At 34.8% G+C, this 26,430-nt stretch overlaps 1 protein-coding gene across 6 annotated transcripts in view; it reads right to left on the bottom strand.

Moving 5' to 3' along the window:
- The window catches only part of ABI3BP (ABI family member 3 binding protein), a 128,105-nt gene that overhangs the window by 76,350 nt on the left and 25,325 nt on the right, over nucleotides 1-26,430 (bottom strand). For all 6 annotated transcript variants that reach the window (XM_053934606.1, XM_053934609.1, XM_053934608.1 and 3 more), the window contains exons 3-10: nucleotides 22,234-22,302; nucleotides 20,107-20,239; nucleotides 11,138-11,319; nucleotides 8,152-8,213; nucleotides 3,222-3,273; nucleotides 2,703-2,765; nucleotides 1,595-1,690; nucleotides 1,199-1,276 (exon numbers count right to left, since the gene is read on the bottom strand). In XM_053934606.1, coding sequence (XP_053790581.1) covers nucleotides 1,199-1,276; nucleotides 1,595-1,690; nucleotides 2,703-2,765; nucleotides 3,222-3,273; nucleotides 8,152-8,213; nucleotides 11,138-11,319; nucleotides 20,107-20,239; nucleotides 22,234-22,302 — 735 coding nt within the window. The remainder of the gene's footprint in view (nucleotides 1-1,198; nucleotides 1,277-1,594; nucleotides 1,691-2,702; nucleotides 2,766-3,221; nucleotides 3,274-8,151; nucleotides 8,214-11,137; nucleotides 11,320-20,106; nucleotides 20,240-22,233; nucleotides 22,303-26,430) is intronic.

Below are 26,430 nucleotides of genomic sequence, written 5' to 3'. Positions count from 1 at the left end.
ACATTTTCAATGCATCCTTTGATAATAAATTCTTGTGAAGAGGCATCCTTTTATTCCCTTTTAATATTTAGGATGAACAGAAAAGAGCCATCCATATGAAGGCTTTGCAGAAAGGAAGAAAAGGTTTAAAGTAGAATCTGGAAAAATACATTTATCTATTGAGTAGGAAATAAAGTTCTAACATTTTCACAGAAGAAAAGAAGATGGATCAGTTAGTCTGAAAGACTGTTGTCAATGATTACATGGTATTGCTGCATTTCTTTACCCTTTTTAATTCCCTATGTATTTTTTGGGAGGGTTATTTATTCTGTTTTGGTTTTTTTTTTTTAAGACTAAGGTGTTATGATGAAGTTAAGCATAGCATTTTTAAATATACTTAAGGAATAAAATAAACACAATCATATTTAAGGGCAGTATCTGTCTGAACTGTGTGATGTCAAAGAAACCACATGCTACACTACTCCATCCAGCCAGGAAAGACTTGATAAACAGAAGGGAGTAATGCCAGCAAGATCCCAAAATATGCCTAAACCAAACCAAAGCAAACCTTTGGTCATTGTTTCCTCAAATTCCTTTTTAATTTTAATTTCTTGCCACTGTTTAAGCATTCCTTCTTCCTTTCAGCAAAGAAGTTGGCAGAAGCCAGCTATTGTCTCTTGTGACAGCAGAACCAAGACTTCCAACTCAGTTATAGGATTAGAGCCAGACTATAGAAAATGAAGATAGGCATATGCCTTATTAAACAATTCTGAAATGTGGGTCAATAAAGTGGGTGATAATTTGATCTTCATCATCTGACTCTGAACAATTCAGCTCTTTCGAATCCTTTTCTCCCCCGCCCTCAGACTGAAAATGTTCAAATATATGACTGTACTTGTCATACAAATTCATAAAGTAGTCTGTGTTACACAAAAAAAGCTCACTTTGCCATTTTTTAAATGTCAAGGCATCCATCATGCCACAAAGTATGGTTCTAATTCTAAGTAGTTTTATAAACCTAGTAATTATATCACCTGAAACTTTCGTCCAAAATTAGATCCAGATTTTTATCCACATTACCACTTCTTGCTAATTTAGCCACTATCCTCCTGTTTTCCAACTACTATTTTAACTTTAGAGCACAAAGATGGGTTTCATTTTAGTTTATGTATTTGGCAAAGATATTCCACAGTGTTTCTAAAAACAGAATTTTCATTACCTGGAAGGGACTGTGGGGAGATTTCTTGAACTTCTGGTGTTTTGGATTCAGCAGGCCATACTCCAGTTTCATTCTTAGCTAAAAGAACAGACAGAGAGTAATTAAAAAGATATATCTGCTCTCTTTTAGCACAGATTTCTTTCTGTCCCACTTTAGTTTGACGAAGTAGGCCACCATGGATAAATGTGGACAGCTGAGTACCTTTAGGACCCAATGAATTTCCACTGCACAGTCACTACAAGTGATGTTAAACACATGAGGTTTTGGTTTTGTTTTGTTAATTAAAAAATACTTTAAAATAAAATTTACAGCAAGGATTTAAAGACTTAGGAATCATTATTTTCACAGTGCAAAATGGTTTTCAGCATTTCTCATTTGTTCAGCATTTCTGCTTACCCAGTTTTTTCCTGGATGCTTGACGTATGTCATCTACTGTCAGGAGAGGAGAAAGTTTCTGCTGACTTTCATTGAGACCTGGAACAATAAGGTGCACTACAGAGAAAGATAGGTGCCATTAATTCCAGAAGACATGAAAGCAAACAGTCTGCTCTCTGAGATACCTGACTAACTACTACTGAACCACTGGGAGTTCAGTCTGAATATGTGAGAAATGAATTTGCTCTATCCTGTAATTATCTCTCCCATTTGGTGCTATTTCCCCTTTGTACCACTCCTTCTATCACCACCATCTCATTATTTACCAGAGTTGGAAACCATTTGACACTGGAACACACAAACCTGTAATACTGCAGCATCACGGATACTGGGACAAATTCTGTCTGGTGGGCCACGTGGGCTCAACACCAGACTGGGTTAGTATGTGTGTGTTTGACTCACATCAATACACTGAAACTCACACAAAGAAAACTTAAGCCAAAGTTATGCCATCGTAGAAAATATATAAATTAATAAACAATAAATCCAGGAATAAATTGGTCACAAGGTACATGGTGCAGTGAGTCTTTCATGGAAATTTCAGGCAGACTAGTAGTTCACCACACTCTGACAGACTTTCCCCTGGTTTTATGTTCTAAGCCCATATTCTTATAGGTGAAACAAGAACATAAAGCATGAAACTGAATGGCTTGGAGGGAAACAGTAATGCCCCCAGATCTAATATCAAATTCTAATTTCAAGATCTCTGTAGTTTAATATATCAGGTTTGTGACTGTAGATGTGATGTTACTGTGCTACCTTAAAAGCCCAGTTAGAACAATCCCTCATCTCAACAAGACCTTTGCCATAGAACTTCATTTGAAGTATGAAAGAACTCCTTGGCTTAAACAGTAACAGGGTCTTCTTTTAAATACAATGACAATAAAATTATTCTATCTCAAGCTACAAAATTCTTGAACCAAATGTAACAAAAACTGTCTGCACCAGCTGCAAAATACCCTTTGATATGCAAGGAAAAACAATTAAGATCAAGAAAATTAAAAGCATTTGCACAATTCTAAGTTTCAACCAGGGGTTAAGAGAAATAATAAAAATATCTTCTAGTCACCTAATATTGCTCCTGGGAGAGAAGAACTATCTGGTACTTTTGACTGTGTCCGATTTTGAATAACTGTGGAGACAACACAGGGATATTAGAAGCTAATTAAAATAAACAAAAAAATAAAAACAAACAAACAAAAAACAAACAAAAAAACAAACAAAAACCAAAACAAAACAAAAAAAAACAACCAACAACAACAACCCCACAAAATAAGAAACAAAACCACACCTGAAACAAACCTCAGTATTCTAAAAACCTTTCCTCAATATTTGCAGATAAGGACACCATCCTAATCCTTTCTGTATTTACATTCAGTTTAAGAGACAGCAAACTGCATTTCCTCTACATCACCTCTTAATTGTGCATCTCTTTCCCCTGGCATATTAATTCTGGTTAAACTGACATTCTGTGCTTATGTTATTATAGGGGCAGCTGCAGGACATCCCATTGCTCTGACACTCATTTTAATCTCAAGTTAGTCTTGCAGAGTTTTAGAATAAATTTTTTTTAAATGCACAAACTTACTTTGTTTGATTATTGTGACAGGAACCAACTTCTTATTATCACTCAGTATAATCTGAAAAAAAAGAGAAAAAAAATATAAAAGCAGAGCCTTGGAAGAACTACCATAATAGTAATTGAACTGAGTAATAAAAATAGAGGGTTCTAATCCAATACCACGCCTGTCCCAAGTTAACGCTGGATATGGCTCTGGCCCTGGTCCCTGATGGTTGTGCTATTGCTTTGATTCCCATGGACTAATGTGTTAATATTGCATTTTGATCTCCTTCTAGCAGCTTGAGATGTTTTGCTCAATAAAAACATAGCATTTGACAGCTTAGGAAACCCCAATTCTTTTTTCTCTTATGGATCTCTGGAGCACTCACTGGGGAGTCGTCCAGAATGCTGAAGAAAAGCTGAAATTTAACTACAGCAAAACATGTGAAACATACAATTATAATTTGGTCACAGGACACAAACATATTCTCAGGAATACTATATTTAGAACATAGACTATTCCAGAACCAGGTGCACATTTGTAAACCACAAGCACTCTTGGGTGCATAGCCTGATTAAAGTAGATTAGCTCAGAAAAATTTTATTTAGTGGAATTGTTTCCAAAGGACAAGCGGCCAGCCACCCACATGATTCTTACATTTTTATGCTAAATACTTGGACTTTTATGCTGTTCATTATTCTTTGGCCCAGATTACATCTTGCCTAAATGTGAATATCCAATTATATTGATATCATAAAAAAAAGGAATACATGAATGGACCCCACAGTTATTAGAAGAAAACAGCTGATAACAAAGATAAGAATTATGAACAAATTTTGAAAGCTTAATAATACACTCAAGTGATGAGAGAAGGTAGACTGTAATGCTAACAACATAAAAATGCTAAATACATTAAAAGGGGATTTTTTTTTTAGTTATATTTGAGTTAAAAAAAGAAAATAACTCCAACAGTCACTTTCCATGCTAAATGCATTCTGCTCAAATCAGAATCAGATAATGTTAATTTTGCATTTTATGACATCTGGTCTACTTCATGTAAAAGAATACTTGCATGAAAGTCAATATTTGATGACAAAATGCTAATCACTTACCTAAGGATAGCTATTTTTGTTCTATTCTAAATACTTCCAAAAAGCCTTAAAAATAATGGTTGGGAACACATTAAACACATACCAAAGTTTAAGAAGCTGGAAGAAGGCCAATCTCCATAAGTAAGATGGACCTTTCCTTGGGGAAATGGATGGAGGCAACTCACTCTATGATTATTGTCTGCTACCTAATAACAGTTTTGCATTGGTTGAACATGGTCTTAAATTAATGGAGATTTCAATCATTGTCATCATATTAGGATAGAAATAATCTTCCTTCTTTATTTTTCCTTTTTTTACATCTCCACTTTGTTTTCTAGTGAAAAAAATGAGTTGCAGATGATCTGCTTTTGAAGTAGTTCTCCCTATTCATGTGACTAACAAATGGGATAGAATGCATTTGTTGGAAGAAGGTGTTCATTTTATTGTATTTCTCCTCAGAAGCCTTACATTCAAATAAACAGCTCTGAAGCTGTAGTGAGCACTTGTGTAACCTCTACTGTAGAACTTCTAATCATAATTACTATCAGCCTTTTTACTAGTAAAGAGTTCTTATATTGACAAGAGCATTATTTCTCTGTTGGGTAATAATGGATGGCTACAATGATAGCAATATAAAAATTCAAAATACAGTTAAATATATTAAAAATGTAGTTTATCACTCAGGAATGAATAATTTATATGAAATCCATGTTCCCCAGCTGCTATAATTAGACTGCTCACCTGCACAAATCTGTAACCACTGCACTTGAAATCTACCCATGTCGTCAAGCCTTCTCCTCAGTTTCCACAAAGTGACTAATTTAGATATCCCTAGTAATATTTACTACTTACACAAACTATTTTGGAAATGCCAGCCCATCATCTGTAGGAATGGCACTATCAACCATATTTTCCAGACAGGGAATATAAAGCATATAGGTATTAGGAACATTAGTTATTTAAACAACTGCTGCCATCATGAAAGAAGATGGCAAATAATATATTCCTTATTTTCAGAGGAAAATGAGAGATGTAAATTGTACCATAGGTCAGGCATCTCACTTCTTACCATATACATACAGCATATTCTTACAAGACCGCAAATCTCAAACGTTCTGTGAAACAGCACATGGCAACATTACTTTAAGAGACTTGTTCTTTCTTTCTGTGCTGTATTCTGATACTTCAAAAAGCCAAAACTAACTGACATGCACATAAGAGACTTGTCCAGGAAGGATTAGGGTCAGTCTGGACCGAATAAGGTTTAGAAGAGCAGTAAAGTTTCCTTCTAGAGTTTAACAAATGGCAAAAGCTAAGAGTCCTTTTTGGCTGGAAAACTGGGGAGAACATCACCTTCCAAGCCAACATGAAACTAGAGGAACTTAACCAGAAAGACAAGGAAATAAATTTCTACTGTATTTTCTCTGCCCTACCACTACCCCTTGTTTATGAAGGGAAGAAGAATGACCAGTTCTAGAGCACTCCTTTTCTTCCGCTCTCTCATTAGCTGCTGCTCACGCAGCCCCGGGAACTTAGACAAACTTAAAGGAAGAAACTGCCAAAAGAAACACAAGACAATATGTGTCTGATGTTGAAAGGGCAGTATGACTAGATGAGTTGGTAACATTGTTTTAATAAACAGCCTTTAAAAATGTCCTTACAGAGAAGAGTTAGGACCATGTTGATATGAGTCAGTTGTGTCTTTGGAGTAAAATAAAGCACAAACTTGGCCTAAATAACACTCATTTTGGATTTGCATCAATGATCTGATCACACCACTGAAACATACTCCACCTAGTGCTGTGGAAACTGAAGGAACAATGTAAACTATCTGCGTTTTGGCTTTCTGCACCAGTAAAGCAAGAAGGATAAGAGAATTTTCAGAATAATCTATGTTATGTTTTTATTATATTTCTGTGGAAGGTGATAAAACAGTACTGCTCTGGAGCTGAGCCCTGTGAAGATCGCAAAAAGGACCAGACATTGGCTCTAGTCCTCCTTTCATACTTGAGCTGTGCAAATATTTGGAGAACTGTTTTAGCTCACTTTCTCAGGACATCTCCCACATAAGTAGAATCCCTACTTGCACAGAAGCAGTGTAACAGTCAGGGTTCTGGCACACAGGGTTTGCTGAGAGGAGCAAAGGAACTCAGCTTGCACTCCATGTCCCAGAATGAATTACCTGATCTTGGGCTGTGCAACTTTAAAGATTCTCGTGGGACCAAGGGGAAGAACAGTAAAGTTGACTTCATCAACGTCATGAGTTGAGCACCCTCCTGAATATATAACCAACTGGATTTATATTGCTCACAAATAAAACCTTTTCTCGTGAACTCATGACATAAGTATATTTCCAATAATATACGCATGTCCTAAATGAATGGACATGGCCTCAAGTTGCACTGGGGAGGCTTAGATCAGATATTAGGAAAATTCATTTTCACAGAGAGGGGTGTCAAGCATTGGAAATGACTGCCCAGGGAAATGGTGGAGTCATCATCCCTGGAAGTGTTAAAAAATACATGGATACAGCACTTGAAGACATGGTTTAATGGTAAACATGGTGGTGGTGCTGGGCTAGCACTTGGACTTGAGGAAATTTAAGATCTTTTCCAACCTCATTGATTCTATGATTCTGTGCATACCTAATTATTCCTAGAAGAAAATGTATTTAAGGAATTATGGCTTGATTCCTGAAGGAATTCCAGGTCTGAGAATTACAGACCATTTATAATATTCTGAAATATGAAAAACAAACAATGAGAAAACACACACTACAACCTCCTACCATGAAAACATTTGGAAAATCTCAGACAGAAGAGAATTGTGAAGAATGGGTAATTAATTTTGTAATAATTAACACTCATTAATTAACCCTCTAAAATCTCTAAAGTAAGAGGGATTCCTACATTTCTTGGGAAGTTATCCCATAATCTGCCTCAGAGATAGCAACCTAAAAAGAAGCAGAACAAAAAAAATCCTCCAGAAGATTATAATATTAGATGCTGAAACTTGCACTTTGATAAAAAAAACAAGGAAAGGAAATATAAAGAAAAAAATTAATCTCATAGTAGAGCTGGTAATGCTCAGAAGTTATGACTAAAATGTCTATTTTTCACTAAAAAAAAGAGTGGGGTTTGTATTAAAATCCACTAGCTGGTTTGATCCAGAGAGCCTTCATTTCTGCTTCAGCTCTTAGAAGAAAAAAATATCTGGGTACATGAATCCATAATCAAATGAAATCCAACCACGCTTGCTTGAGAATGTTTACAGAAAAAGTCAGATGAGGGGAAAAAAATTTATTTATAAAAATCAATTTTTTAATGAAATGGTAAAAATTCTACCATGCCACATAAAAGGATTTAATGAACAGCCTAGCAAACTTGGTTAAGTTGCCCTTTCCAGCTTCCTCTGGTTCTGCAAACACTTGCTTCACATATGGGAGCTATCAGTGAATTCAGTGGGATGACTAATTTAGAAGACCTGAGTATATACAAAATTACTCTATAAAATCACATCACCAAGTTATCCCTAAGTTAACTGATCACAACAAATATCACAGTTTAACAAACCTGACTACTACAAAGGAATAAGCCACTTTTAAGTTTTGAATCTACAGATGGGAATCATCAGATTTATCTTTGATTGGCTGGAATAAGTGTATGCAATCATCTCAGTTACAATTCTCAATTATTTTTTCCATCAACACATTTAAACATTTTCCATATAGTGCATTTAACAGATTGTTTTCTATATTGGTAGTTTGTGGCCTTGATAATTTCTTTCTCACTGAAGACTAACAGCGAATTAAAATTTTGATCATATGAAACATGAATCACATAAAAAAAGAGACTGTTTTGCATACCTGTGTTTGGGAATTGGGTACCAACTTATACATATTCTGGAGTTGTCCATTTACTTTTTTACCTGTTTTGACAGAAAGATAAATAAATACACAGAATTATTTTTTGTTTTGTCCAAAGCAAAGCAAACCAAGTTTATTCACCTTCTATTTGTTGATAAGTTAGAAGGATTAATTAAAAGCCTATATAAAAACAAATCATGGAAAAATTTTTTTGTTCTGTGTCTCCAGATCCATTAATACATTTGCAAGGCCTTCTCGTCACATTTTGACAGCAAGGAAATCAAATGTATTCTTCACGTTTTGTTTATGGTTTTGTTTATCTCAATGTATCAACAAATACCCAGATTTAAATTCAATCTTTTTTTCTTAAGTTGTCCTCTTAGTTTCTAAGTATTAGAAGGTTCTTGTGATGCAGCTGTTGAGTAAGCCAAGAAACATTTCTCTTCAGCACCTACTCTACTCTAGCATGCTGCTTCAAACTTTCTCTATATCTTCCACCTTTACACTTTTCTGCTGCCTTTCCAACAATGGATGTGCAAACAAGAGTCAAGCTACATGTTACCATATTTTTTTCAAATTCCATCCAAAACAGATGAGAAGTAGAAAAAAAAACCTCAACTCTAAAGCAATATCAATTGAGATTCATTTAAGTTGGAACAAAGTCTTTCAAAGTGCTTGATACTTCTAAAGAACAGGACTTACTATTGGCCCAAATTCAAGGGAAAAGTGACCGAAGTTTCACAATGACTTCATGAGAAAATCATGGTAAGATGCTATGAAATAAGCTACTTTCATCTCTTCTGAAAAAAATCAGTTAAATAAATGCTGAAATTTTGCCATGCCTTTCATGTGTTCTCAAATCATGAATTAAAAGCAGATTCTCGTCCCAACCCCTCCCAACATAACAAAAATTCAGCCTGTAGATTCAACAAATCCAGGAACATGCAAAAGAACTTTCAGTTTCTACTAATTGATGTATTCTTCAGTGGAAAAAAGAACATTTACAGTGAAGGATGTTTGGTTTAGGTTGAGATGCTTCTCCTATATGAGAAATACTTGATAAAAACCAGGAAATTAGTACGGAAGAGAAGTGTCTGTGTTGATTGATAACCTTTACAGGCATATGGTTATACATTTATTATAAATACACAGCCTCTTTTCACTGCCCACATTTCCTGTATCTACCTGCTATACACTAAAAATATGAACGGCTTGAATTCAAGAGTGCTGACAATTTTCCCTTGTAAGATTCTTTATTAGTAGACCAGAATGAAGACATGCAGGGTAATCACAAACTCCATGGATTTAGCTGCTGCAGAAGCATCACTGAATACACAAGTCTGCATTGCAGACAAAAGAAATCTTATGTAAATAGACTATTAACTCTTACAAGAAATAATCTTCCAACCAAAGTCAATGGGCCTCCATACCCTTACAAGAATTATTCTCCTGACCTATTAAAAAATGTAAAATGTCTGTAAGAAACACCACTTGGAAATAGATTATATAGAAAGATATAATTTGGGGATGTTTTCTCAGACCTGAACAAGTAATAAACTATAAACATTTTGCACTCATCACTCCCTCTTATTTTAAGTGCTGAAATATATTTCATCACTTGCTCTACAGATGACTTTAAGATGTTTGAAATGTAGAAAAAAACAGAAAAAACACTTGGTAAGAGAACTATAAGGCTGAGAAACAGCTTTTTGTGAGTCAGGTATAGGAAAAGGCTACCCCCGTAATCCTCTTTAAGCTATGGTATAGCAATGCCATTATTCTGGACTGCTAAAACAGCTCTATGGACACTGGGCAGGTACTTCAAAGTTACAGCTTTGTACTTTATAATGAAGGCCAGCAAAGCTCTTTATTGGAGAGTATGAAGGTTTCCCCAGTGTTACAAGCCACCACACTGCTCCCCTCCCTTATCCTCAAGTACATTGAGCTCTGTAACTCACCTGCAAGTCAAAACTGAAGTCCAAATTAAATTTCTGCAGGAAATCTCATATGAATAAGGCTCTCTAATGAGAATTCCCATTCTTTATATTTTGAGTCAAGCTAAAAATACTAAGCATAGGAGTTTCCAGCATCTTCTGAGCAACATCATATTTCAAAACACCTTTATGCAAATACTTGAGGAAAATAAATCAAATTGGATAATCTCTGTTAAGTCCTCTCTTCTCATTACAAGGAAGAAAACTCCACTGATGCCTGTTTCCTCTACTTGTATGAGTGACTCTTTCAGCAGTACATGCTTTTACAAGGGTTAATTTGACATCACTTTTCCTGTATTGTCTTGGGATTTCAGAGGAGAACCTTAAAATATGAATGACAGCCAGCCAGAGGTGTTATACACTGCCTCCATGAAAACAAAAACAAAAGCATACATGACACTGCATGCTTCAGACATGATTCATTTAATACTTTGAAAATTAGCTTCATATTCAACTTTTGAGTGGAATCATAAAGGGCCCATTGAGGCAGGACAGGCCTTGTCTAGCTTGAAGACCAGCTTCAATGTAAATGGAAGTGTAAAAGAAGATTCAAACCATGCTAATAATTTCCATCACTCATACTAGCTCATGGAAGAAATTCAATAGATTAGTTGGATGATGGTTTAGTTCATTACTTGATCATCTTATTATTCATGGCCTAAGGAAAAAGCTTAGAATCCAGTCAGAAGTATGAATATTCATACTCAACACTTGATGTGTATCTGTACTAAACACCATTAGAATTCTATCAACCTGCAGCAGATCCTCTATTTGCAATGACAAGAAAACACCTTTCAGAAGACTAGGTGGCAGTTTTTCAAAACCAAAATATTTCTAGTTTCAGCAATTCATAAAAGAATTTTTAGGGGCAGAATGGATGGCATTTAAACAATAAAAACTTGATCAGTGGTTTATTCTAATTAATACCATAATAGAGGAAAAAATACTGTCAAAATCAGCAGCTATTTGATCAACTGTTGTCAAATACTTACTAGAGAGCACTGTCTTATGATTCAAAGTCTTGCTCCAAATACTATCCTCTGCATTGTCTTTAACTCCAAATTCATAAGGTGTGTTTGGCTTCAGGTTGTCAATCACTGTCTCTGTAGCTGGGCAGAGCTGAAAAACCCATTTCTTGTCTTTACCTTTTTCTCTGTAGCGAACTGTATAGAACCTGCTTGGGAAAAGAAAATAGATCTAGGTAAAGGAATTCACTATAACAATTTTTGTGATGAAGTAATAATAAATCTTAAAAAATCTATTGTTCTTGTTCTTTCTGGCTCTTTATGGTCACCAAATATCAGCAAAACCAGATTTATTCCATATATAAATACCCCATCATACAGACCCTGACATTAGGGTTGTTGTACAAAGAGCAAAAGGACAGTCTCCTTATTCACAAACACCCACTGTACGTGAGGTTCTAACCAGAAAGTGTAAGCTCATTGTCCAAGCAATTTCTATGATTCCAACATATGCCAGAACCAGTCAATTGAATTATGAGTCTGCTAGTCAAGAAGCCTCTACTGATTTCTCAAAATCATCTATATCCATCCAGTGAAAGGTGTTCCCATCAAAATTAGTCCAAAAACATTCTCCAGGGAAGACCAGTAATATCTATTTTTGTATAATACATTCCTCATTCAGATATTCCATTATGCATTGCCCCCACTTCAAATAAAAAAAAAAAACCAAGACATTACTTTCAGCAGTTTAAATTAATAGCATGATGAATACTAACAGATTGTGAATTTAGGAAACATTTCTACAGAAATTGCCCAATTCTGTCAAGGAGCACCACCCTGAAAAAGCATGACTGCAATGTTAACCAATCAAAAAAAAGGTGTAAATGGTGAGAGCTTCAACACAAGAACTCCCCTGCTGACTATGGTCTCATTTTCAGTACACATGCTGAATCACTACCAGAACAGAGTGGAGTTTTCTTTTCTGGGAAAAGCAAATCTCAGAGAGTTTTGGCAACTTTTTAATCCAAGTATTACTGAAAATTGTTACACATACCATAAATAATTCATATCCATCATCCATATCTATCTCACATTTACATCATCTGAAAAGGGACTAATTCAATCCAATTGTATTTTGCCACACTTAAATAGAACAACTTAATGCTTGCAAATCAAGGTTGCAAGATTTATTACAGGCATTATATCGACAGTTATACAGAGACAAAGGAAGAGAACTTAAAAAACCCCAAGCAACCAAAAAGAAGGTTCTTAAACAACTGAAAAACTTTCAAAAGTCCAGACTAAAATTACTTAGTGGACCAAACCATACAGTCAATTCATAAAGCTGCTTCTGCTGAAGTTACAGAAGAGTGCTTTTAGAGTACAGTTTACATGAAATGTGACTGTTAAGTAGACATAAATTCCTACTTCACTTTTAAAACACAACCTAAGACAAGGCAAGTGTCACTCATGGAAAATATTTCCATACATAATGGTTCACTTTATTTATATATTTTATCTCATAACTATCATATTTGTTTTCTTGGCACCAAAAATATAGATTCTCCTGGTAAACCAGGAGCTACAATTCAGCTCATTCAGGTACTTCACCAGGTTACAAGATCAATATTTATGTTGGCTCACATAACTTCATTCACTCTACTACTTTCTGTTCAGAACAAGATATAGTCTAAAAACTTGAAAAGGAAGGGAAAAAAACAGTATGGAACAAAAAAAAAAAAAAAAAAAAAAAACAAAAAAAAAACAAAAAAAAAAAAAAAAACAAAAACAAAAAAAAAAACCCCAAAACAAACAAAAAAAAACAAACCCCAAAAAAAAAAACAACAAAAAAAAAAAAACCCAAAAAAACAAGTAGTGAATATTCTCTCTCAGTTCCAGGACTACCAAGTAATAATCTGCCTCCTTACTTCTGTGGGCAGTGATCTAATCAAATGTCAAATAATAGACCTAATTGTCAGTTAAACTGACAAAGAACATTTTAAACAATCAATTATTGGCAACATTAAAAGAAGGAAAAATTCTTCTCCTTTATCCTCTTAATCTATTTGTATGTAGTCACAGAGACATTAACCAACAGGAAAAGCTTGTTTGAACTCCCTGTCACTGTCTTGCAAAGGATGTAACTTTAATAAACAAATTCTATCTTCATCACAAATGCCTCTTGCTGGACCCCATACAGTCTTTTGGTGAGGGATTTGGAAGTATAGACAGACATCAGATGTGAATTCAAGTGGAAACAGTCACCTTCTTCCTTTGCCTGAAAGAGGAATTTTCATTGGTTTTCATCTTCATCCTCACCTTTTCCTACCTATTTTAATCCAATGGAATAGAAATAAAGTGCTTGCATGTTATGGAAAAAAGAGAGCATACTGTTTCAGTTCAGTTATTGAACAATCTAAAATAACAGCGGCATCAGAAACAAGGAGAAAAAAAACACTAAAAACTTATTGATAACGAATAGGCTTTAAAGTGGCTGTCCCCACTTGCTTCTAGTGGACAAAATGTTCTACTTTTTAATGCTGTCTCTACACCTGGAAATTCCTTCACTCTAATATAAATTAAAATACTAAGAACACATGCACAACAAAAAAAAGGCCCCATTTTTCACTTAAATTCAAGACTATTATAAAATCTGAAAAGAAAATTTTCATAATTGTGCTGAACTATGCCATTAGAAAGAGAAACATACAGCAGAGAAGAAATGTGCTTTCAACTCCAAGATTTCCAAGCCTATAAAAACTTCACCAAGGGTATAATTATTTCAGTGGAAACTTGCCATAGCGAGTATTAAAAATACTGACTGCGATGACAGAATTTCCTCAACCATTTTAATAAAAAGCAATAAAAATTAAGTTCCATTTAAGAATTTGCAGGTCACAATTATTTGACTATTAAAAATATCTAAATATCTACATGTGCTTTTGGGGAAATGCAATCATTTGTTTAGAGTAAAAATTCAGAAATGCCAAGTTTTGTCATTAAAGAACAACAACTCATTGTTAAAGAAGACCAACAAACTGCCAAATAAAATGCAATTTCAGTGTCTGCCTGAGAAAAATCATAGAATGTTTAGCATCTATATTCTTGAAACTCTGTATCTTTGATGATATTTTTTACTTTGTTTGCCTCTACATAAGACATACACAAAATGTGATGGCAGAAATAAAATAAGTAAGACTAAGTTCATAATTTAGAGGAAGCCACAAGAGTAAAAGATTACTCATAGGCCAGCCACTGTAGTGATTACTATATCTGCAAAGTCAATGTAAATGACTCTCAGCCTGACACAGGTTATTTCTCTTTTATGTTCAGCTTACATAGTTTGTTTTTCAAAACTCTACAATGCAAGGCTGTGCTCAGACAGCCTTTTTGTTGCACTAGAAATCAAAATAAAATGACCATTTTAAAGAAACCGCACAGAAGGTTTTTGCTTTTGAGATGAAGCAAATCTTATTCACTGTTAAAAGAAGTAGAATTCTAGGATGGATAGGCAAGACATTAAGTTTTCATCTATCAGTGTGAATGATACTGTTTTTCCAAGAATTCCAGTGTCATTTTTCCATTTTTTAACCAAATCTCATTTCAGCCAGATTCCAAGAACATGCTTGCACAGTCAAATATTCAGACACAAACAATTAGATACTGGAAATCTTATAAGGCAGATGGTTTTGTGAGATTTCAAGACTAGGTCAGTTTGTATAAATATGATGGATTTATTTGGAACCACGTCCCAACCAAAACTCCAAACAATATAATCAAGACTATTTTAGTCACATGTAACACTAAACAAACAATTAAGCCTTGGAGATATAAGAACATTCCAGCTCTGTGATTTTGTATTGCCAGAGACAAAAGATTATAAAGCTGATTTTTTTTCTGTTCATAGAAATGCAATCAGAATTTTTTTTAAAGAGACTATCAGCATACCAGGTATTTATTTATTTATAGTTAGACTTCATTAGAAGTGCAGCTTCCATTTAATGTTAGAAAGCAATAAAAGAAACGGTTTGAACTATGATTTTTCAGACACTGAGCATTGCACAAATTGACCCATGAAGTTGATTATATTGTTCCTTTTTTTACTGCTAAGTTTACTTTAAAGTAACAGACACTGGAATATATAAAAAATTGAAAGAATTACACCAGTGATGCTTACCAGTTAAATTTGCAAAGCACTTTCTAGTTTAGTTTTGACTTTTACATAATCACTAAAATTCACTTCTTTTACTTAAAACTTTCAGTAGAATGACTGAAATGAAGAGTCAGAGGCTCTGAAGAAGAAGAGACTTGATAGCAACAAATCATTCCGGTTTAAATAAGCTTTTAGCATGTACTCCTAATGCAGCAATTCAAAACCATCTGAAACTCACAGCATGTATTTACTGCTTATGTTTTCCTTTAAGAAATTCTGCTATTTTTAAAATACATATTGAATGACACTTGCAATACAAAGTATGACTTAGTTGGTAGCTGCATAATAATAGACGTTTTTAACTAGGCACAGGAGGTCATAGGCACATATCTTCCTGAATTTAGCGTTTTAAAATATCTACTTCTATGTACTACACAACAAAAAGTCTAAGTATGGACTCTTCCCTGGTTTTCCCTTACCATTTTTCCTACCTTTTTTTTAGTATCAGATAAAAACAAAATAAAACAAAATCTGTGCTACTTGCAAGTATGACATTAGGACATTTAAATCACAGGCAAACCAATTAAAACAATGTCAATGTGAATTTTTCATAGTATTTAATTTAAAGACATACCTTCAAGTTTTAAATTCCTATTTTTGCATGTATCTGAAAGTGTGTTTGTTTTTCAATACAATCCACTCAATAGAATATTATATTTTACTGTATCCATAAACCCTGCTTTAATTTAACATGGAAAATAATGGTTTTTGTTCCATCCACTGACTTTTCTTCCTGAAGAATTGAAAATCAAAGTCCACCTTTTTCGACCCCCAGCTACAGAGATGTTCTAATCAAAGCAAACACAAAAAAAGAAAAATCTGGAGTATTCTCTCTTTTTCAGTCCTAGAGGGACAGTAAATGAAGCCCCAGTACTTTTATTTTGACAGATCTGTCCAGTAATATTTGTTTGAACGCAGCTAGGCAGAGAGGAAACAAGCCTTTTACTCGCTTGGAAATAACAAAAAGACGAACTGAACATGGCTGTGCAGCCAGATATCATGACTTTGCCATCTTCCCTCATCAACTGTCTTCCACTCGTGTCAGAAAGCAGAGGATGCTGAGAAAGGTTCCACCAACTGTGCTTTCTGGTATTATGTAGTTTTCATCGGTTACATAAAACTAATCACTTGAGTTTTTTAATTTAGATATTTTTGGTTTATTTTAAATTCTAGTGCTAAGAATCTGATGAGAGATAGTCACTTCAAGAATGCTTCAAAATTTCACCTTCCATTTGTGGTCCACAAAAATGGCAGTGAACACATTTGCATCAACAAGGGATTAGCATTTGGGGTTATCTTGAGGGAAATATGTAGCACTCTATTGGCTTATGCTCTTAATGTCTAGGGAGTTAAGCCAAAAGAATGGTTTGTTGAAAAATCTCACAGTAAATTTTTTTCGTTGGAGTTTCTTAAAAATTTCATAGATAAAGAAGACCATTATGTTCCCTGAAGAAGCAAGCAGTAATTTCACTGAAGCAGTAAAAGATATCAATGCTGAGAATATGGCACCACTTATTCCAAACTCATTTGCTCACAAAACCAGATCTTCCAAGAAACATCCCACTGAGGTCAAACTTGCACTAGAGAAAATTTTGGCCAGCTGAACTGTGCTATTCCATGTGGTTTTTATCTTCTGACTGAGTAACACATTAAAATAACTTTCATTTTGCAACATTCGCACAAAAGCCTAACATCCACATTGAGATGGTAAAATCTGAGGCTGAGAACAGTGACTTCATTTCAGGTCATAGAGAGTTACAAATTTAAACCTTGGTGGGATGTTTAGTGACAGAACTGAGTCAAGAGTCCTGACTGCTGTACTGCCAATGCCAAATGTTAGAGGTTAGCCACTAACAGCAATCTTGAGGATGATTAACAGTCACAGTAAGCAGAATATACCAGATGAAAAAGCATCAAGTCAGGTAGCCTGCCCCGAAATAGATTGAAATATCAGTGAATCTGTTACTGGCTTTTTAAGTCTTGTACTTTTATCACAACGCTAACTTGCTAAGAATGGGCTGCTCCCTATTTTTTTCTTATTGTACATTATCAACAGTCATTCAAATTATTATAATAAATAATAATTTGTTCTGTTTTTCTTCTCCTGACTAGAAATATATACGGATATAATCCCTCTTAGAAGATATACACCCCTTAGAAGATATCCCCCTTCTAGATATACACACCATGGCTACATGGACAATTGTTCTCATCATTTATACAAATCACAAGCACTTTGGTCCAGTAAAGGTAAAATTAATAAGAGCACCAATTAAGTGACTTTTTTTTTCTTCATTAACTTCCTTGTTATACTTGATTGCAAAACAGAAATCTGGTTATAGGTATCTACCAATCTTTGATAAGATCATTTGTAACTTGATATAGATGTTTTTCAACTAGCTACTCCTGTCTGACAATATTTCACTAAAATGTGCACATTAAAAGTAATTCCTGAGAGGAGGAATACCTCAGAATATATTCTAAACATAACAAGACACTAATAGCACACTGCCCTAACTGAAAAACTATGTTAAAAACTTTGTTCAAACTTTGAGTCAATGGATGTCCAAAAAGAAAATTCAGCTAATGAAGAGAAAACACAGAATTGATGAAGACATGGTGGTGGATACCATATGCCTTGAATTTCCAGGTGGATTAATACAGGATATAGGCTTCTCCTGAAGTGCTCTTCATTCCCACTGCACAATGGCTGCTGCAACATTGGTGCTGACACATCACATAAACATAAATGCCTTGGTAAAAATGGTGCTAAAATCACAGTTCTAAAAGTTACAAGCTCATCCAAGATCAGCTCATTTCTTCAGTTTCACACAGTAGGAAAATATTTGCTTCTTCCTTTATTGAAAGAGCAAAATCTAAGCCTTAACCAACTTTTATTTCTATTGAAGAAAAATCTGATCAAATTTCATCCTTGGACATGACTAACATTGCATAACTGTTTCCTAACAAACATTAACATTTTTTCAATAGTGTTTGAAATTCTGGTTGGCGATGAAGATCCAAATATTTTTCATGAGAAATTTCTGATGCTTGAGAAGGATCAGTCCTTTTGTGAGATATGAAACTTTTGTAAAGGTATGAAAAAAGTAATTCTGGCTAAATGGGTTGTGTTTTTTAAGATAGCCAATGTTTGACATCCAGTTTAATCATGTCAGCTAGAGTTTTCTTATGAACACCAGAGTAAGAAAAGTCAAGTCTAAATTAGACAGCTACAAATTTGACAAATATTAGACAGGTAAAAGAAATGTTCTGAATCTTAAAAAGAAAAAAAAGGCACATTTAAAACCCAAAAGATAACAGTTGCAAAACAGACGTAGATGCATCCCATGTATCCACAATGTTTCTTTTTAGTTTTACAAAAAGTTGAGTAGAACAGAGCTTCACATAATGTAAATGCAAGTAAAAACATTCTTCTGTCATCAAGGAAGAATATAAAGAGAACACAAAAATACAGAGTAGGGAAAACATCTGCATTAGCAATTTAAATAATTTTATTCATCTACAAAGGGTTGACTAAATCCTAATAGTGCGCTTAATTGAGAAGCTCTTCTGTACTATGACTTCTCTTGAAACTGCTACTTGGCAAGCCTTCCTGAGTTTCCCACCCACTGAGCCACCCAGTAAATGCCAAAAATACTGACACAGAAGAGATACTTTTTTACTTACAACAGAAAATTAATGAAAGCTGTACTGTACCAATTTTAGTGATAAGACAAAATAAAGGAAACAAAAATCAAATGGTGTTAAAACAAGGTGTCCTAGGGTGACGGTATGGTGTTTTTATCCCAAATCGTGTGTTCTGTTTATGCCTGATATTATGTTCTGTGCCTTCAGGACTGACTCTGAAAGTGAAGGATTGTTTTGTCTTGTTATCAGCCGGCTCACCTCCCCCCATGGTCTGTGTCTAGGAGAGGCTTGGCTGGCTTGGCTTGCTTGCTTGCTTTTGCTTATTAGTTAGTTTAGCTAGGCAGTCCAATTTTTACCCGGGACTGTTTCTTTTTCCCTCCCCTTTCCCTTTCCTGGATAGCATCTGAACCTGCTCTGGACCTGGGCCTGGGAAATATCAAGAAACACCGAGAGTCTGCATTTTTGTAACCTGCAGCAGCCATCCCCAGCGCCGGAGACTGATAGCTGGGCAACCACTCCCAGAAGAGACTTTCTGAATTTGTCATCTCTTCAGAATGGTGAAAGGGTTTTGTCATCTGGTGTTGTTTTTTTGTATTGGGGAGTGGTTTTGCTCGTTAAATAAACAGGTTTTTTTCCGTTTCTCTCTGAGGAAATCCTTCCTGAACCAGGTGGGGGAGGGGCCGTGGGGGGTTTGCTTTGTGGGGGCTCCTTCCGGAGGTCTTCTCCCAAATCTTGCCCTAAACTAGGACACAAGGCATCATTCCCCCACCTCAGCAAAACAGACTTTTTTTACACTTTTTAAGTCAACTGTAAAGTAAAATATTTCCTGTGATTTAACAAAGTTTCAATTGGTTCAGATACAAATGAAGGTAGAGTCAAGGCCATTAGTTTAAGAACAAAGGATCCAGTGTGAAATAGCAAGATTTGTAATTCAGCATGTAGACATCTTACTAAACTTGCTGTCAAGTAAAGATTTGCAAAGTACTAGAGTGAGCAAATGCAAAAACTGACTTCACATTCAGAACTATTGTTTGCAACATTTTAATTTTTACTGTAAAATTTATTTTAATCACAGCAGAGAGCTGCACTGAGTGAACTCATGGTAGCAATAACCCCCATCCATTTCTGTAGTTACCTGTCACTAGCACAGTTACTTGTTGCTGTCCAGTCATGTTGAGGGTTGACTAGGATGCCCCAGGAGAGAAATACAGAGGTTGGGGTGAGAGTGCCAACCACCAGCTGCAGAGGCTTCTGTGTCTTGTTCCGACCTACATAAGAAACATATAAAGTTAATTTCTCACCCCTGCATTATGCAAAGGAAAGTTTTTGCAGATGGATAATTAAGTAAATGAAGATTTACTTCTGTTCCAAGGTTGAAGGGAAAGGTACAACAGTTCTCTAATTTTCATGGTCACTATTTCTAACACATGATTTACAAAAGTGGCAGTGTCCATGGTCATTTTTTCAACCTAATATTCCAGTTAAAACTAGTTTTTGAAAATTATCATTTGGTGGTTGAAGTGTGCTTAGTATAAGAATAGGTAGATTAAATTAAAACCTCTGACTATCTTGGTTTATATCACAGAAGACACAACAGAGTCCAGAACATTAGAAAGACTCCATGGATGTGATAAAAATAGTAATTTCTTGGTAGGCTTCTCAGTAACACTGTAAATATATCTACACATAATAAATATTTTTTAGAGCATTCTTAAGAGTAAAACAAAACCTAAGAAAAGTTCTTTTGCTTTTAACTGCAGGCAGATCTGAGTCAGTGTCTGTATCTGCAAGACATTTCTCTTTTAATTACTGAAAATCAGGTTTTGCATGATACTGAACTTCAGCTTTGCTCTGTATGAAGGAATACAGTTCTTGTGTGGAGAAAGAACTTATTTTAAAGAAAGTTTAAAAGCTAATAGATGGAAATGAACAAATGATGTAAAGACTCTATTTTGAACCCATAGTTTATGGACTGATACAGGCCCAAGGAGAATCTCTGGTGTTTGAAAGATGATTGAATATAGGAAATCAATATATTCTTTACATCACATTACATACTTCAAAAATCTAAAGGATCTGTACCTCCTCAAAACATACAGGTGACCAACATTTCCTGAAAATTTTATAAGCCACTGATCTAAAGGGCTTTTTTCCTCACTGTTGTGAACCAGTTTTGACTAACTTTCTGCTCATGCCTTTTGAACCCTAGTATCTCTTCACTTAACCAGCCCCAGCTGACAGTCTGATTTGTATTTTCAACCAATACATGTGTGTACATTTGGAAATGTTAACCATGTCGGTTTTTACTTTATGTTGATGATTAATATGTTGCTACAAAACCTCTATTAAAAACCAATATATGTATGCTGCATATGAAAAGTAAATAACTTTGCAAAATATTTCCAGACATATTGTGCTATACCTGGCTAAGAGGAAGAAAATATTTACCCCAAGCATTACCAGGAGTTAGGGGAAAAAAATCACCTAAGATCATTGAATAATTTGGTTTGGAAGGGACCTTTAAGGACCTTCCAAGTCCCCTGCTATGAGCAGAGACATCTTCAACTGGATCAGGTTTCTCAGACCTGATCTGTCCAGCCTGACCTTGAGTGCCTCCAGGGATAGGTCATGAGTTTATTTTTTGTAACAGTCAAGTCATCCTGAAAGAAGTCTCCATATTAAAATACTGAATTAAGTCTCCATATTAAAGTAAGGAATTCAGAACTAACAATATTAATGACATGATTAAAGCCATATAGAAAGACTTTGAAATAGTTGAGAATAAAATTCAGATTTCTACTCTGCTGTGCATAGATTCAGTTGGAAATATCACTCTTTCTGTAACTTCTTGCATCAGCAAACTTAGTAGTAGTATTGATATAGAGACAGAGACGGACACACACTACCAGTTTTCAGTGAGGAACTAAGAGCATTAACATGTCTATGGATGAAGAAATCCTTACTTGTAGTTTAGGAAGAATAACTTTAATATCTTTAAACATCAGAAATTAGTATTCTAAATTTCAATTCTCATTTGTAAGAACTTTATGCAAAAAATCTTTAGGTACATCTTCATGTTTTGAGCACCATGTGTATGACTGCTGACTAGGAAACACTGTCCTACATTTTACCTTTCCACATATGGAATTTGTGCATCCCAGTGAAGTGCCTAAAAGTAGAAACATCTTTTCAGAGAAACCCAGCACAAGGGTCTGTTTTCTTCAATTTTTTTTAAGAAAGAGATTCAGTAATATTAAAATACCTGAACAAGATTTTTTGTTATTTGAAACACGTGCTGGTCTTACTGAAACCAAATACCGCGGCTCTGCATCTGCAAATGAACGAAAAAGCAATTAGTACAGATGTGCTATTTATTTGAAAAAAATAGATGAATCTGAAATTAATAAGAAAAAGTCAAGTAGTCAGTGAATTCTTGACACACTGTCCAATCTTCATGATCTTTAGGCTGTTTTTTTTTAAAATTCAATGAGTTCAGAATCATAAATGATTCAATTAAAACAAGGTTGAGATGCTTATTTTAGTTTGGGGAATGTCTCTTCAGAAATAAGATTTTTCCCTTACTCTTAAAGCCAGATGTTAGAGATTCCTGCCCTTCTTAATTATTTCAAACCAAGCTCTATTCCCTCTTAACTCCAACATGACAGAAGTTGTCTTAGGAGATTCCAGCAAGATATCCACAGGCAGAATTTGGCTCACTCTATACCAGCCAAGATTATTTTTTTATAGCTTTTAAAGAAAGGATTACTCTACATAGAATTCTTATTCTAGTTAGACACATTTATCTAAATGTATAACTATAAATTATAGACTGAATTTCCTGCACTTTTCAGTGTAACAGGCACCTTGAATTCTACCAACTAAAGAGAACTGCTAAGAAATAATTCATTTTTCTCTTACATTCAGATTTCTGTAAAGAGAGAGAGAAAGGAAAAGCAGTACCAAAAAATCAATAGTTTGCTGTACTACTGAAAAGGTTCTGCCAGTGTGGGGAAAACCACTATAACTTAACTTCACTGATTCTGTGCTCCTAAAGCACTGGAAACTCATACTATGGATGTACTTGATTTGTTTAATTAGTCTTTTTAAATGGGTTTCATTGCACCCAATAACCAAGACAAGCATTGAAAACAGCTGTTCAAAGCAGTGTGGAAAAAAGGATTAGTTAAAAAAAGGAACCCCAAAGTGCAAATACACCTTCATTTGCAAAAAATGTTTTTTTAATATTTAGAGAGGTACACAAGTGTGAGAGCTGTGTAACCACATGGATATTTTTTGTATTGAGACTGAAAATTAGAAATAAGCAACACTTTAAAATAATCTTGTTTCCCTCTATTTCAAACCCAGTTTTCTGCTCTGCATTTGTGCCCACTTGTGAGACTGCTCTAACTCTCACAAAGTATTCAACTTTCAAAGTATTCAACTCAATTCAAAGTATTCAAGAGGATTATTTTAAAGCATGACCTTGAAAGTTTGAGAACTACAAAGCCAGTCTTCAAAACTCTAAAAATGTATGGGTTTATGGACAAATGTCCAACGATTGTGAAAGAAAGTTATTCAAATACTTTGAAACAATTTTTCCCTGCTCCACAAATGGAAAAATTATTTCTGGCTGAAATCTGAAATTACTTGTATAGAAATATATAGAATATATATATAGCAGTATATATATATATATAACAGTATAGAAATATAGCAGTATCTATCTATATATATATATAGCACTATAGAAATAGATTAACTGCTAAACAAAATATGGCAATACACAAAGATTGTTAATGCCTCACTGGACATCTCAGCTACAAAACCTGGCAGTTTTCAGGATTCAGTAGTTCTAGCAGGTGTTTTTGTAACCAAGTGATCTCTGTGGATATATTTTGTATTATATGCTGTTCATTAAGCTTTATTTTGGTGAATTTAACAAATGTTGCCTTAATAAAGAATACAACACATTCCCATTTTCCAGAGAATTCATGGCTCTTCTGACTGTAATTCAACCTACAAAAGGAAGTATTTAGGAAAACAGACTGAGACTAGATGTTGAGAGAGGGCTGTTAGAGAAGAGGCAGGTTTAAAAGTACCACTTCTTTAGAATCACTGAATTTAAGACATTATGATCATTGTAACTGAAATCAGAAAATGACATTGTTAAAGAAATCCATTTAATACCTGGGATGCAACAATAAATTTCTGTGCTGTACTTAAGATATATCTTTATTTAGAAATATGATTCCATGATTCCTGAGCAGAACCACCCATGCTACTATATAGATGTTAAGAGTAGAGCAATTGTGATTTAAGTTAATTTAAATTTAAGTTAAATTGGTTTGATGCACAGTACCAAACCATTATGCACAGGGGGACACATGCCTTGAAATGCTTTTATTCTGGGCATATACATTCTATATCCAAGGCACTTGAAATTAAGAAAAATGCAGAGAGCTTTTTCATTATCATATAATTAGCCCTGACTCATTTGAATTGGGAGTTCTTTCTTAGTCTTCCACTGCAATTCAACATTTCTTTTAGTAAGTTCAGAAGACTACTGAGTTTCTACATTGATTCAGTCTTTTTGCTGAGAAATATGACTATCAGTCATCATCACAATGCTGAAATCATCTGATGCTATGACTCAATTAATTTTCAGGGCATTAAAATATTGTCTCACCCACGTATTAAATTCTGTCAAGTTACAGGAACTATTTCATGATAATCTGTGTTCTTTTATGATGACTATATATTCATAATCCATTCCACAGTTCCATGTCTATAAGAAGCAGGAATCTTGGGGAGAAGTGAGTAACACAGCAGAAGAAAATGAAAATTCTGCAGAATACCAGAACTTTAATAAAACCATAATTTACTTTGCATTAATTCATGTAATGCTTAAGAGATAAATTGCTGAAATAGGAGGTAGGTAGACAAATGTGACAGTCAGTCATAAAACCAGGGATATTTGTCTGGATGTAATTATGATTCACAGAATAGATCAGCTATTTGTATGAAAATATATTTATGAAGAGAACCTTGTTTGAAAAATAAAATTATAACCTCAAGTAAAAGCAAACTACACCACGGAGTACAGACAATCTTCTTTTAAACTGAATATTTCTTATTTTCTTTGAAATGTATTTAGTAAGGAATGGATAATTACATAATTAAGATCAATGTTGAAATGTCTGGACAGAGATGCATGAATCCAGCATCTGCCTCCAAAAAATCATTTCAACATTAATCAATATATAACAGAGTAATATACAATAAAGATGCAAAATATAGATCTGTCTCTCATCTGTGATGATCCACAATCTCATAAATGAAGGATCCCCACAAAGCAGTGCAAGCTTTAACAAGTTAAGTTTGAAATACATTTGCAAATTTGCTATGAAAATCTTAGTAGCTCCTTGATGCCTAACACATTCTTGGAGGGCTGCTACTCTAAGCCCACTTGTTTGAATCTGTTACTGTCTAACCCCCTTTATTAAGGCTAGAACAACAAATATCTTGGCTAAGAACTCCTTTCAGATCAGAAATAAAGCCCAAAGAGTGATCACCTTCAATTCTTTATCCACAAAATACTCTAGGAAAACACCCATGTGTACCAGAGAAGAGTTCCTCCATAAATCCATGCCTAATTATTAGCAGTATAATTCCCCAAACATAGGCTATTATATTAATAAATAAAATTATTAAAATAAAAAAGCTTCTATTACTCACCTTAACAGCTTATGAAGACAACCAGAATGTAACAAAAATACATGCCACTGACATATCAGATTAACATAGGAGAGCACTTGAGCTATGAGCTAGGCTATCAAATCAGTGGCAGCAGGCAACTAACACACACTACAAAATGCTAGGAAATCCTGCTTCTGTTTAAGCACACCCTTCAGGGCCCAACCAATATGCACTTGAAAGCAAAACAGTGTAAGTATGAACTGACTGATGAACTTAGAATAAATCTTAAAATAGTGTCACAAATGCATCATTAGAATTCGTGGACCACTGGATCAGAAATCAAAATAAAGTATTTTTTGCCTTCAGGCTGCAAGCGCTTAGTCTGTATTTAGGGATTGCTAAACTTACCATGGGATGTTGTTAAGGGCAAAGTTGGAGGAAGGGGAGGATGGAAAGTATTGTAGCATAATAAGCATGGGAGAAGACAGAGAAGTGGGACAAAGAGGCTGACATGAATGAACCCGCTGCCGGCCAATTCCTTGTCTAGAGGAAGGGGCATCTACTGACCTCCTCCAGCTCCTCCCTTCCACTAGGCTCAGTCAGCATCAGCAATGAGACCCTGCTTTCTGGTAAGTTAGCAGGAGGCAACATAATGCTGAATTAACATTCACATTATGTGGCATCTTGAAAAGCATGTAGCTAATACAACTGCCAGTTTCTGCTAATTGACAAGAAACTGCACAGCAAGATCTTTTAGCTAAGC

Source organism: Vidua chalybeata, chromosome 2 (assembly GCF_026979565.1).
Source record: "Vidua chalybeata isolate OUT-0048 chromosome 2, bVidCha1 merged haplotype, whole genome shotgun sequence".
Taxonomy (NCBI): domain Eukaryota; kingdom Metazoa; phylum Chordata; class Aves; order Passeriformes; family Viduidae; genus Vidua; species Vidua chalybeata.
Note: the sequence above shows the minus strand (reverse complement) of the source record. Positions and strands in the feature narration are given on the sequence as shown.